This window comes from Parasteatoda tepidariorum, chromosome 7 (assembly GCF_982258835.1).
Source record: "Parasteatoda tepidariorum strain Cologne lab strain chromosome 7, Ptep-v5.0, whole genome shotgun sequence".
Classification (NCBI taxonomy): Eukaryota; Metazoa; Arthropoda; class Arachnida; order Araneae; family Theridiidae; genus Parasteatoda; species Parasteatoda tepidariorum.
The window spans coordinates 18,146,331-18,161,092 of record NC_141761.1 but is presented as its reverse complement, the minus strand read 5'-3'; the positions used below and the strand labels follow the sequence as shown (position 1 = coordinate 18,161,092).

The window sequence follows — 14,762 nt, the reverse complement described above, 5'->3', positions numbered from 1 at the left end:
GTTTGCTTCGCTCGCTACTAACTTGGGTACATTGCAAATGCACAAAATTCTAAGAATTCAAAACAATCATTCAAATCCATATAAAAACTTTTTTTTTTTAAATTACATCTTTTTAGTAAATACTAAATCAATAAAATAAATTTGAATTCAAATAAATGACGTGTAATTCGTCAAATCTATTAGAAATGTGCTATAGTATAAAATCTTAAAGCGTAACAGCACGACTGAGACTCATCTTTCAATGAATAACTAATAACAATAATAAAACAAATAAATTCGTGATATAAATCAAAAATCGTCAAATAAATTCGTAATATATAAATTCGTGAAAAAAAGCGCTTTCGACAAAATACTAAAATAGAGATCTATCGACAAAGACTACTCGCTTCTGCCTAGCTTAATAGTATGATGGTGAGAATGCTCTCTCGGGTCATTTCAGTTTCCGTTTTTAAAAGCGCTATATGTTAAGCCACCTCATCTAGATTTGGCATGTGACATTTTTAGCGGCAATCATTGGTCGATTTTCTAGCGTTGCCATTCGGGGAGTTGTAATGAGGCTTTTTTTGTCGCCGTGTAAGAGAAATATATATATAGATTATTAAATTGCTACAGAGATAAATTCTTACATATTCTGACATAGTATGATTAACAATTTGAATATTTACGATCAATATTCCCAGAATAATTTATGCATTTTGTTCTGTGCACCACTTTGTATGCGCCCCCCCTCCTTCAGTGTAGTTCTATCACATGAACGAAAATTATTTATAAAACAGTATACATGGGTCCAGTTGAATAAAATATAACTTACAGGGAAAAAAACACTCTTTTCAGCAGAACAGTGAAGTTAAACTGCAGTACCCCTTCTCTTAGGTTCATAAATTTATCTAAAAAAATCTATGAGTAACTTATTGAACGTAATTACTCTCCTCCTAATTATCATCTAAGAAATTGAAAACCAAGTAAAAAATCTCTAAATTTTACAAAAGCTAATCATCTATTTTTATAAAATATGGAAAGTTCAATTAAAGAGAAAAATGGTTTTCTAACTCCTTGGGAAAAACTGCTGTTCTGTAATTACTGTCTCTGCTTGAAATGCATTTTAAAGGGAACAGTTAACATTACAGCCTATAATTACTTAAAACCACCTTGAAAACGAGTATTTCGACGAAATATTAAAATGTCAGTTTATTGTCTCATTATGTTGCCCCATTTCTCCAGTTTTCAAAAATGTCTCGTTTTTGCATTTGCGACAAATAGAAATTTAGTTATGGTAATTTTAGTAATGAATGCTAGCTGTCAAATTTACCGGAAGTGATAAAAACGTAACCGAAACTAACCAATAGTTTTCTTTTTCCTCCATTTATGTAAAAAAAAACTTAAAAATATTTAATTTTTAAGGCTCCTAGACTCTCGGCTGATGAAACTGAATAATGTTTTTATGTAACTGTGCTTTTTTTAAGCATCAACTTTTCTTAAACAACAAACGATATGCTTGAATTTTTGCAATCGTTTGTTTACATTTGAAGCGTTCATTTTATTTTTAATTTTTTGTTGTATTTTTAACAAATTCTCTGATTTATTTAGAAAAATTTGTACTTATTTAATTGAAATGGGTAAGAACAGAACTACTCGATCAAAAAAAACGTAAATTTCATGCAAATTAACATTGTAATAAATGTGCTGATACGCTGATACTGAAAAGATTGATGTTTCAGTTAGTGCAAGTTCTTCAAAATTATCTCTTGCAAGTGATTATACTGATGAAGTGAGCTCTTTGGTGGATAAAAATATACGTGGTAATAGAATTATAGATATGGAGATCCTAATCGCTGTATTTACTTCATTGTGCTGCCCGATTTGTTTTGATAACAAGTTGAATATTTTGGAAGATTCAAGGTCTTAGCCTCTCTTCTAACTTGACTTTGGTGTACTTCAAAGAAAGATAACAAGCAAAGTGAAATCAAATTCTTAATAAATTTCTTGTTATTACTATAAAGTATAATTATTAATTGTCATACATGCATTTTTAAGTATTATAACATTATGAGAATGTTCGTGCAGTAAAACTGACTAACATAAAATGTGTGCACAGAAAACTCCAGGCATTAAATAAAAGTGTAAAATTGTGCATATATCTTAAGAAGAGTAGTGTCTATAAAACATATTAATATTTAGCTATCAAACAGTCATAAAATTTAAGTAAAGTGCAATTATAAACTTCAATTGCATTTTTCTCAAAATGAGTTCTTTGCAATTTTTCACTTACGAAAAACAAGATAACTCCAACAAATTTTGTAATTTTGTCTTCAAATTTTCAGTGAATGTTTCCTACCTATATGTTTGTGAAACTAACCTCTAAAATTCAGATAACTTGGGATAGATTTTGTTTTATTGGATTTTTTCTGTTACGCAAAGTGAAAAAAAATGAAAAATTTTGAAAAAACACGATTAATGTAACATAATTTTATTTCTAGACAAGATATCTCTTAACCTGTGGTTCACTACACTAACTGATAGCTTTAAAGTATTGATAAAAAGTTTGATTGCCTTCTCTTTGATAGTTTTTAATATAGAGTGCTTTCCGCAAGCGATTAATTTTCACTAAGAAACATTATAAAACCTCTCTTAAATAAAATATTTTTGGCATTTTTAAAATTTTTGCTATTAATTATATCTGTTTACATCAATATATGTAATAAAAATCAATAATATTGTTAAAAATATATTATTTTCTGAAATTTTTTGTTCCGAAGGTAGTCGGATACCTTAACTGTCGAAAAACTTTTAGTATGGTTGATTCATTTGTTCATGTTCTTACTTATTTAGTTACTTTTTTTTGTCAGATTTTAATTAATAATAAAAAAAGAACATTTTTATTTGACGATATAGCATAAGAATACTAAATTTTAAAACTTAAAGGCAAACTTATGACTGTTTTTAATATTGAGATAAAGTTAAAATAATCTACTTACAAGTGTTTAGATAGTTATGAAAACACTCTGGTTTCGGTCTTAACTATACTTTGATTTAGAAAATCGAAAAATTAACTTCATAAAGTAAAACTGAATAACTAAAAAATAATTTTTTTTCCGAAACGTAACTATTTTTTTTAAAATTCTGAATTGAAAGTTTACTCGGCATTGCGTTCTTTTCATTTTTAAGATTTGCATAATTTAGAATATTTGCACAATTGCTTTAACCTTTTGCACAACACTGGCACCTTCGCAGTGACATCAAAAGTCACTACTTTGAAATTTAAAATTCTTGTAGCCTAATATTTATTACATCGTTATTTCATGACTATTAATTTAGTAATATTGCATCATATATTTTAAACAAATTGGTTCTTACATTAATTTAAATAATATTTCACTGTACTTGGAGTGCAAAAGGTTAAATTATAATTTTAATTACATTAATGACTAAATTGGAATTTTTTTCGCAGTTTTCATTAAACAAATTATTGGTATAAATAAGAATTTAATAAATTTGAGAAGAAAAACATTCCTTACGTATTATAGAAATTAGCAATGTCAGTTTTAATCACTAGTTTCTTGATTTTAGATAAATTGTATAAATATTAGGCGACAGCAAGAATAAGACTTCTAATCGAGTGAAAAATAAACTGAAATTTCACTAGGATGTTTGGAGGAAAAGTTTTATTGATCGCAGGTACAGAGTGAATTTAATGTTTAAATTAAATTATATGTCCTTTAAAAAAATTCCAAACAAGGCCAATTTTTACCCGTTTCTAAATCAAAACAAATTAGATGAAATATACGTATTATATTCGGAAATGTGAAACTTACAATATACATTTATATTTTAAAATTTTTATAGAGCAAATTGTGTAGTTAAGAAGAAAAAATCTAAAAGTGAAAAAAGAAGCATTTTTCCAATTAATTTTCGATACTGTCCCCTTTTTGTAATCATTCTTACAATACACAAAACGCATTTCAAAATAACAAACAAGAGTTCTGGTTTCGAATTATCATCTGATTGCTTACAAATGTGGTAATATAAAAATATAAGTGATACAAAGATATGTTTTAACGAAAAAAATTAAAAATTCTTTTGAAAATTTTATATTTAATATTTCATATTTCTTCTATTATTTTAATTTAATATTTCTTCAAAATTTGAGATGCTTTTCAAAGAGATATAAAATTTTCTGTAAAATATTATTTAAAATATTTTCCATTTACTTATTATTGATTTATAGAAAAAAATTAAATACTTTCTTTCTGTGTCTTTAAAGCATTTGTTGTTGTTGTTAATTAACGTCGCACTGGAGCTGCACAATGGGCTATTGGCGTCGGTCTGGGAAACATCCCGGAGGATGATCCGAAGACATGCCATCACAATTTTGATCCTCTGCGGAGGGGATGGCACCCCCGCTTCGGTAGCCCGACGACTTGCGCAAAAATTAAAAAAAATAATAAATAATAATAATTTAAGACTGTCACTAAATTTTTGTTTTTCAAGTTTTTCCAAGATTTGTGTACTTAAATATATGGTTTCAATGTAAAAATTATAAACATTAAGTTAATTACGGAATGAATTTGATTGTGTAGTGAAACAAATTGATAAACTAAGTTCGACCACTGAAGACGATTTTATCTCTTACAAGACATTTTTTAAAATTAAATATAATGTTTAAAATTCAAAACGAAATCAGATAATATGCACTACCTTCTATCTTTTCTTCACTTTGTAAAGATGCATCATCTGCTTCTTGCTCCTCGGGGGTTGAAAACTAAAGAAAAAAAATTAAATTATTTAGGATACTTTGTTTTTTAAATTATAAAAAGTATTCTGAACATGTCTCCCCTTACATCTATTATTATAACTCTTTTCAAAAATAAAGTAACAATAAAGATACACATTAAAGGTTGCCAATTAATATTTAAACTATGACTAAACATAAATGCTATCGATACTAGCTCGAACAAAACCAGTTTGATTGCCTGATGAAAACTAAACTTGGAAGCTGTTTTCAGTCCCGTCTTTCAAAAGAATGATTTGTTAGAATTCTGTAACGTTTTTTCTTCTCAGGTTAAATCCTAATTTGTAGCCTCTAATGTCAATATTTTATGAAAAAAAAACATATACCAAGGGCGGTTTACTCTTGTATAAACAATAAAAAAAAACATAAGGATACAATCAATGAATCAGTAGGAAATCAATCAATTAAAATTTTGAATTTATGAAATCGAATGTGCTAGAAATATGTTCAACTAACTATTAGTTCAGTGTTTTCCAAATGGTGTTCCGAAAGTTACGATATTTTTTAACCTGTAATAATTTTTTAACCTGTAATTTTTAACTAGTATAATTGCCATAATTACTAGTATAAGTCCATAATTTAATATTTTGTTTGTTTATGCGAACTTATTTATCTAAAATGCCTATCAAAAGAAATTAAAAAAATTAAAAAGTAAGGAATTTTTTTTCAATAACAATATATTAAAGGTGTCACAGTTACGAATTTAGCATAATTCTACAATTACTCGTTCTATAAAAAAAAAATTCTTATAATTATTTAAAATTTTACTTACCCTTAATTTTATAACAGTTTTAACTTGCGAGGGTACCCCCGCTTTGGTAGCCTGACAACCTGCACCCGAAGTCAAGCACTTTATGGTAGAACGAAGACCAATACCGCACACTCTCGGTCCCTACGCAGACTGATCTAAGGGGTCACCCACCCGCACACTGACCACAGCCAGTGATGCTTGACTTACACAGACTACTGACTTATGCAAATTAATGCAAATGACTAATTACTTAGATCAAAAGTTATTCAGGGTGGCCCATTTTTCATTTTGATCATTGTAAATTCGCATTTGATAGTGTGGCCGAGGAGACAATTGGTACATAATTGAAACAAACAACTGCTGTCAACCTTTATGGAGAAATTTTTTTTGTTCTCGAGCTTTTGACGTATTTCTTATTAACGCTTGGCGATGAGGGCATTCTTGTTCCATTGGGAAGATTTGTACCAACCAGATTCGAAAAAAATTAATTTCGTCTGAACATTGTTTCTTAATAAACTAACGTTATAAGTAGTTATTAAGAATCGCTACTAACTACTGTTTTCCATTTTTTTTAAAATTATTTTTTTTAGTATTGCATTATTTTTACACGGGTATTTTTTCTTAAAAGTAGCACACTGCACTACAAACTACTAAAAAATGTGGCGACTACTGTAGTTTTGCTACTTGTAATGTGCTGCTTCCACTGGCTTACCTTTTCTTGGACGTCAACGAACAGTGAACTGGACACTGAACTAGTGTCTGGACTGGATGCTGCGGACATAAGTTCACCACCAGCATCAGGAATTCGGTTTGAATCTTGGCTGACGGAGGATACCAAACTATGGCCGCTTGAAGATTCCTTAAACAATGCTATAAGAATAGTACAAACAGATATTTTACAGACAAGAACTTTTAATTCTGCTACAAAATTTCAAACAGAATACGAAACATTACGAGGAGTTAAATATTCCAACATAGCTAAAGTTTACATTATTTTATCGATGTTAAAAATGTACAAATAGGTCAATAAAATTATATAAAAATAAAAGGTATACTAGAAATTCATTCGCTTACATACAGTTCTGAAAGAGGTTAAATGCAAAACTTATTCTTAGGAAATGCATTAAAATGAGAAAGAACCTTTTAAAGGTAATCACAAATAGATTAAGCTCTTATCGTATGTTGAAATTTTTTAATTAAAATAGCGGAGAAATTTTATTTTTAATTTCGTTATCAAATAATAGTTTTTATTGTGTAGAATGTGTTAAAATGTAGGCGATGAAAGCTTTGAAATTGATAGTGATCATACTCTAATTTTTTAATTGCTACTTTAAGTACTTAAAAAAAGAACTGTTGTTAAATAAACATCGATATTTAGGTTCCTAACAGGAGCAAAATATTTTTTTTTAAAAATAGAAATAGAGTATTCCAAAATTTTGTGATCCATAAAATTAACCTATATGCTCAATTTCGAAGGCTTATAAATTGTCGTCCGTAGTCATTTAGGAGTACAATCAGCAAAGGTTAGTATCTATGAAACATAATTTGATATTAACTTAAAAAAAGACAAAAAACTTTTCAATATATGATTCCGTTCCGTACAATCTTATGTTGTTGTTGTTTCTAATGCCACTTGCCACACGGGCAAGCCTGCTTGGTGAAACCGAGCAAATTTAAGGCAGAGTGTGCTCTTCTTGTTTTTCAGTGGCGTCATCTATGGCCAAGAATTCGACTTCTGCCACACCATACGTCGCACCCGTTTATAGGGCGGACCCATTCATACACCCACAGATCGTAATTTTGACCTGAATCAGAGAACGATCTATCTCCAATCCAGTACCCCCAGAGGTATTGATTTGTTATGGGAACATGGAGGACTTTTGTGACTCGACAGATTTAACGTGCATCAGTCACTTTACTACACGAGGAGTCTTCGGCCGGCGGGGTTCAAACCCACGAACTCACGGACGTGGGCCCATCGCCCTACCGACCAGGCTATCCCGACCTACAATCTTCGTATTATACAAAATACTAATGAGTATATTGCGAAAATTCCAATAAAATTTCATTTTGGTGTTGACAATGAATAACTAAAAATTGAAACGTCAAGCGAGTGAGCAATCATAAGCATTAACGCGTAAACGTGAACGATAATAAAATTTCAATTTCTAAATTAAAATTCTTTGATGATGCAACGAAGAGCTGAAACTAACTGAGGCATAATTAGGATGGGCTGAAATGAAAGTGAAAAGCGAATAGTTCATTTCTTTATTAATTATTCAAAATGGCATTATCATCTCAAAATATGTCATTTTAAAGGCCCTTTTTCCTGCAAAATATGGATTCTACTTCCCAAATGTTAGTCTACAGAGTTATATGAACTATAGAATTATGTTATAGAGTAATAGAATTATATGAACGTAATTTTTTTTTATTATATCAAGTTACTAATCAATATTTTTGATCAGTTTAATTTAATTTTGTTTATTAAATATTCTGTTAAATTCAGTAATCAAATTTTAAATTTTAAGGCTTTGTAGGTATATTTTAAAATTTTAAACTTGAAATGTTACAAAAACCTTGAAAATTCCTTGAATAACGGTTTTTGATTAAATATACTGAAATAAAAAATATTCACAAATATCGATTAGTTTCACAATAATTAAGGAAATAGCGTTCATATAAACTCTCCGTGAGTTAGTGGGAAGGAGAATAAAATATCTTTGTTACGTATAATTTCCTTGTTACGATTTTATTAATTTTTTTTTTAAATTTACATTAATTTGTAATAATTATTGAAAAAAAACCCTTCTATTCATATATTATAGTAAATTATGATAAAAATGCAAATGGGGAAATCGATAAGCATTTTTTTATTATTATTAAAACGAAACTGCTAACGTAAAAAGTAAATTTATGTTTCAAATTCAAATCCACTAGAATAATTCCAGCGAGACGCATCTTGTACTACTTCCAAAATGAACTTGTTTGCGTGTAAAACAGAAATTCCATTGGAACTTTCTCTGATTTATAGCATTTGAAAGCATTCTGGAAAAAAAACGTACTTTTTGGAGGCGACGGAACTGGGATTTCCAATTTCGGCTTAACTTGTACTGTGGTTCCATTTGGAGTTTTTTCAGATTTAGCACTCTTAGATGTTTTACCTGTTTAAGGAAATAAAATACATTCTTTTCTTATTTACAAACAAATAACACAAATTTGAATGAAGAGAAACTGAAGTATGGGATTTTTAAATCATACCCAGAAAATTAAATCTTCACTTTTAATACATTTCACATTTTCTAATTATTATACTTCTATTGTTCTCGAGGTTTTTAAAAATTAAATGTCTTAAGAACATTTTTTAATGAAATTCAATTTTAGGGAAACGCTTTACTTTTTTGGGAAAAATGGCTTTGAAAAGTCGATAAAATTTTAAAATAGCTTAAATTTTAGCCAATTAAATTTTGAAACACTAGTTTAATACGTTGTAAACAGAGGTTGAAAGGCACAAATAGGTAAAATCCCTTTAATCTTTCGTTGAATTCTGGAACATAGTTTTTAATACTTTTACAGAAACAAGTTCTACTTCATACTGTACATACAAACTAGTCAAAAGTTTCTAAGTGCTAAGTAGTTACCTCATTTATAGTGTTCGATATTGTGGCTCGTGATTAATTTCGAAACGTTCAAATTTGCTGCAACCGTAGTATGGTGCTAAAACCACATTATTGTACTTCTGAAACCTGATTATGTGATATAGTTCAGCTTGAATTAAAACACAATTTCTTTTAACACCATAATGATTCAGTAAATTTGCTGCATATTGTGGTTCATGGCTCCAATATTTCAACTTTCAACTGAATTGTCTGAGTGTGTTAGTATATTTGGAATCCTCGTTAAAACTAAACCCAAAAAATATACTCTAAAATGGGCAGGAAAACGGAAAACTAATAATGACTTGGTTTCATCAAATCTGATAAATAAGCGAGTTTTCTAGATTTAATTCTACCTTTATATCGATAATGGTTCACTGAATTTCTTCCTCACTGTGTGAAACGAGCAGATAAAGAGCAATAACTGTCGATTCCTTGTTGGATATTATTTAGTTCCAAGATATTCCCAAAATGAATTCAAAATAATCTTCAGTGCTCGAAAAAAACGAACCACTCTGAATATCTTCTGATCCGATCTTCACATTCTAAGACTTATTCTTAATGGTTCGAAGGGGTTGACCTCAAATATGCTAATTAATTAGTGAAGACGATATTTTAGGTTACGAAAACAGACACAAAAACGTTCTTTTTCTGAGTAAAAATACTTCTTCGATGGATTCGAATTTTTGACCTCCAAAATAAAGGTAGTAGCCGCAATCTGGAAAATAGGGTCCCCATCGTTTGGTTAGGAGAACGATCTAAAGTTTGGACCCCTCTAATGTTAATTGCACTATTTGAGTATTTCGATGAGGAATAAAAATGATTCAAAAAATTGTATACCTTATAACTCAAAATCTTTTCCAGCATTCTTAAATAAAATAAAAAATTATAAATATTTACTAAAAGTTATTTTTTGCATGGAATTATTTTTTGATAAACTCATTTTATAAATTATATGTAAAAAAAATTTCAATTAGCTTGAAAAGTTTTCGAGATATAAAGAGATACCCAAAAAGTAAGATTAACATTAAGGGATTCAAACTTTGAATCGCTCTCCTGACCAAATTATGGGGACTATATTTCCCAGATTGCGGCTTCCCCATATAATTTGGGGTCAGAAATCCGAATCCGTAGAAAAAAATATATGTTTATTCAGAGAAAGTACGTTTTTGTGTCTGATTTCGTAAATTAAAATATCGTCTCAACTTATTAATTAGCATATTCGAGGTCACCCCCTTAAGATTGAGTCCTAGAATGTGAAAATCTGATCATTAGGATCAAAAGTTGTTATGGTTGGACCGTTTACTCTTTTGCGCACTGTATATTGAAAAAGAAATGTCACTATTATTCGAAAAACCACTGAGGCATTGAGGTTTAATGATTTTTTTTTTTAACTTTAAATTGTTATTTCTGAAATAAAATTCAAATTTTTCATTAAAAAATACGTAAAAAGAAATTTTTTACTCATAACTTTTGCATTTAAGTTTACAGTTTGGACCAACAATATTTTACTTTGCACCAAAAAATATTACTAATTAAAATTTTTATTTTTTTATGAAAAAAAAAGAATTCTAAAAATATATTTTAAGAAAAATCAATAAAAAATTTAAATTTCAAAAACTGTTCACAATATAGCAAATTCCCAGGTAAAGCTCCTACCTATGTAAAGCAAATGTGGGTTAGTTCACTCAAAAAGTACTCCACGAAGAATAGGAGCGAAGGGTAGGAAATATATAAAGCGTGATTCAAAAGTTCCTTAACCTGGGTTCAAAATTGCAAGTCCACGGAGTTGAACACTGATAGCCGTAAACCCCAAAATCAATCAACTGTTCAACGCCAGTAATAAAATAATTTAGAATCATGCTATCAAGCTATTTTCTCGCTATTAGATTTATTTAAAAGATTCGTGGCAATTCTTCGAAATTCAGCAACTTTTTTTTAAAAAAATCCAGCGTACCAATTCAATATTTACTAAATTTACTAAATAATTTCATTATTTGAAGCAAGCAAACTATCTCATAGTCGAAATCAGTTAAAAAAAATAAACATCGGGAAAGATGTACTTAATTTTTCTTTCCTAGAAATGAGAATTTCGCATCTTTCACAATTTAAATTACTTGGAAAGAAGCCAAAAGTTTTACATATTTGAATTACACGCTTTATATTTTCATGTAGGTGGAGAAAAATTGAGTAGTCACAAAAACAATCATCCCCGACTTTTATAAAGATTTGAATAATTTTGAATGTGTTAAAAAACTGGATTCTCTGGATGTCAAGTTACAAATGTAGTCATTTTCTTACATTTTGCTAACAATTATACTATCACAATGCTCTTCTAGTTTCCGATATTTAAAATAGCTTACATTTCAAATGTTTTAAGGTTCACTGACCAGAATATGATACAAAGGAAAAATAAAACAATACTTAAACGGAAAGTAAACCTGCGCCCGAAATTTCTGCGCAATTATTCAAAACAATTCGCCTTCTTCATATTCATAACTCCACATAAATAACTATATGTATTTCTCTACTTCTAAAAGGAAATAGATTTCTGACATTCTTTTAATTTCATCTAACATGCAAATTGCACAAGTATCTAGAAATACCAATTTCTGTACACACAGTGTAAATTAGTTACATTTCTATGGTTTTTTTGTACAGCATTTCTTTCAGCAAAAATGTAGACTTTTCATGAAAGTAAATTTTAAATAAAGATATAAACCAAATAATGTACTTAAATAGTATTTTGCTAAATAATTTAATCCAATATTTCAATACAAACTTAAGACAGTATTCAATTGGACAACATTTGGTACTATTTTATCATTTAAAAATAACATTAATGATTATTTTTATGTCTGTGTACCTTATCAAAGTGATAGTATTTGTAAAAACACAATTGGATTCACAATCATTGGATAGAGATTTTACTTACAAAACAGAAAAGAAACACATGAGAAAAGTAAGAAATTTGATCCAAGTAAACATTTAAAGCTTTATGACATATAAATATCTTGTTGGGGACTGGTGAAATTTATTTCATAATCAAAATGTGAATAAATACAATTTTAAAATTAAATTTTAATAGTTTTTTTTATCAAATAATTACAAATAACTGCAAAAATATTAAGTTTAATTAAACAATTTTTCTCCAAACATGTTTTTTTATTGCATTTATGAGTTGATTTCGTTTTAAGCAGCATGCTTGGAAGTATAAACGCATTTTCTGCTTTTAATCACGTGTATCATGGAGGATATATTTAGAGTAATTTTGTATTCATTTTAAATTTATGGAAATATAATTCTCAATACATTTTTATTTGATATATAAGCTATGTGATGCACTAATAACATATTAGATTAATTATTTATATAATTATGAACTAGGTCTTTAATATTCAATATAACTGGAATTAAAATATTTTTCTATTTCACATTATGTTTAATTAGTGCGCATTATCATGATTAATATATTTTTTTAAAAATTTAACATGGTTTCATGAAATTTTTTTAAGATGTAACTTAAATGATTTTATTATACAAAAAGATACAAAAAATACACATGAAATTAAAAAACAGTAGGAAAAGGCATAATTGCATAGTTTTTAATGTTTTTATATTTATGAAAATATTTCACATTTCGTTTTACTTAACATATCCTCCTTACATTATAAATGATTATAATTTCATTATTTTCTTATTCATCTGTATAATCACATTGGCATAGCTGCATTATATTTAGGTTTCAGTCTTATTCATAACAATAGTGTTATTCACATCAATTTTAGAGTAATTTATCTGATATTTTAGAAAACTATCATTACAGCTGCTTAGAGAAGATTAGATCCCTTAACGTAACGCAATGAAACATATATGGTTTAAATAAATGTTAAACAAATTTAAATGACTTAAATATATTCAAACGATAAAAAAAATCCCTACAACTGATGCAATGCAATATGAATACTTTTGTTCACTTTAAAAAATAATCACATAAATGGCTGATAGTGATTTTTATGACGTCACAAACAACAAGCCTAATACGCACGTCAACAAACATCATGTTTCGATAACTTTCCTAAAAAGCACACAACAGTTTCAAAGTCGCTTTTAGAGCTTCAAATTAAATTCGATTAAAATTAATCATCCTCAAACTCAAGTTATAATTAAATTTCAACCCATTTTTTCGCATAGATAAGACCTATTTATAGATTTGATCTTGGAAAACAGAGAAGCATCAATATTATATTTCTCTTTTGATCGCAGCTAAATTATTCTACATCAGAAATACTAATTGAGTAAAAAAAGGGAAATGAAACTGACCAGATTGTCCAGGCTCGGACGGTTTCTTGTTGGGGCTGGGGGCATTGCTGCTACCCCTGTTCCCCATTTTCCAATCTAGAGAGAATTTATTTTGTAGGAATGATACCAGCTGCCCGCGGAAGGAGGCTCCGCTGGTTGTGGAGATTGTTGGGATCCCCGCAGTTGAAGACTGGGGATGAGCATCGCAGGGGGCGCTGCTACACCGAGAAAGCACCTGTAAAGGGATGAGGAGAGGAGAGATTAAGTACGCAATCGCGAATTCAAACGATCCAGAAGATGCGATTCGTGATCTTCAATCGAACGGGATTGTTTTTAAAATCGTTTAATTTAGTCGTTAAATGATCAACTCGTGTCACAATGTGGCACAGTGGAATTTTAACAGTGGCACGCGAAAACTTATTGAAAAAATAGTGTCACCTTTAGAAATTTTGTTAAAATCTTTAAAAACCTACTCAAATTACAGTCGGACCTCTATTTAGCGAAGTTGCTAAATCCCGATAATAAGTTCGTTACATGGAAAATTCTTTAAATAGAAAATCATCTTTTGACATAAGCACAAAACAGGCTTTAAATTCATAAACATGGGACATAATTAAAATAGCAAACTGATACGCCTTTATTTTGTAAACTAGTATCAACTATTTATTTTATAAATCTTAGCCATAAAAGAAATCTGCATGGAAAGTAAGAATAGAGCAAAACATTATGCAGTGTTACACTATCATGCTACATACATTTTCAACTAAAAAAAAAAGTTAAATTTATGCATAAAATTATAACTGTATTTATTTGCTGTATAAAATTACGACTGCAAAGTAATTTTAAACATACATTACCACATGCGTTCTTAAGTTTAATTGCTACTGCTAAAATCCATTAATTTTGTCTGAGTTTTTCGTTTGAAATGTAAACAAAAAGGGAAAGGGATTTTACTGCTTTCTCTAAAAGTTAAGGAGCTTCGAAAATTTAAGGTCATTTCCTCTATAAAATGCGTTAATAAGTTTGAAATGTTCTGAAATAGTTTGGGAAATAGGAAAAGTGAATCTCAATGAAAATTTCGTTAAATAGAAAATTCACTATTTGGAAGTCATTTTACGAAATTTCCAAAATGTTCTTGGTTCCTAGCAAAAATTCGCAAAATGGAAATTCGTTAAGTAGAATTGACTGTATATTGAATTGTGGAAATTTGCAACAGCAAGCAATTTTCCAAGTTTACAGAATTTGGTAGATTTAATTGCTTTAG

At 28.9% G+C, this 14,762-nt stretch overlaps 1 protein-coding gene across 2 annotated transcripts in view; it reads right to left on the bottom strand.

Moving 5' to 3' along the window:
• Window positions 1-14,762, bottom strand: part of LOC122272351 (uncharacterized) — a 79,392-nt gene that overhangs the window by 42,790 nt on the left and 21,840 nt on the right. For both annotated transcript variants that reach the window (XM_087167430.1, XM_087167431.1), the window contains 4 exons: window positions 13,520-13,733; window positions 8,606-8,704; window positions 6,253-6,410; window positions 4,696-4,759 (listed from right to left, as the gene is read on the bottom strand). In XM_087167430.1, coding sequence (XP_087023556.1) covers window positions 4,696-4,759; window positions 6,253-6,410; window positions 8,606-8,704; window positions 13,520-13,733 — 535 coding nt within the window. The remainder of the gene's footprint in view (window positions 1-4,695; window positions 4,760-6,252; window positions 6,411-8,605; window positions 8,705-13,519; window positions 13,734-14,762) is intronic.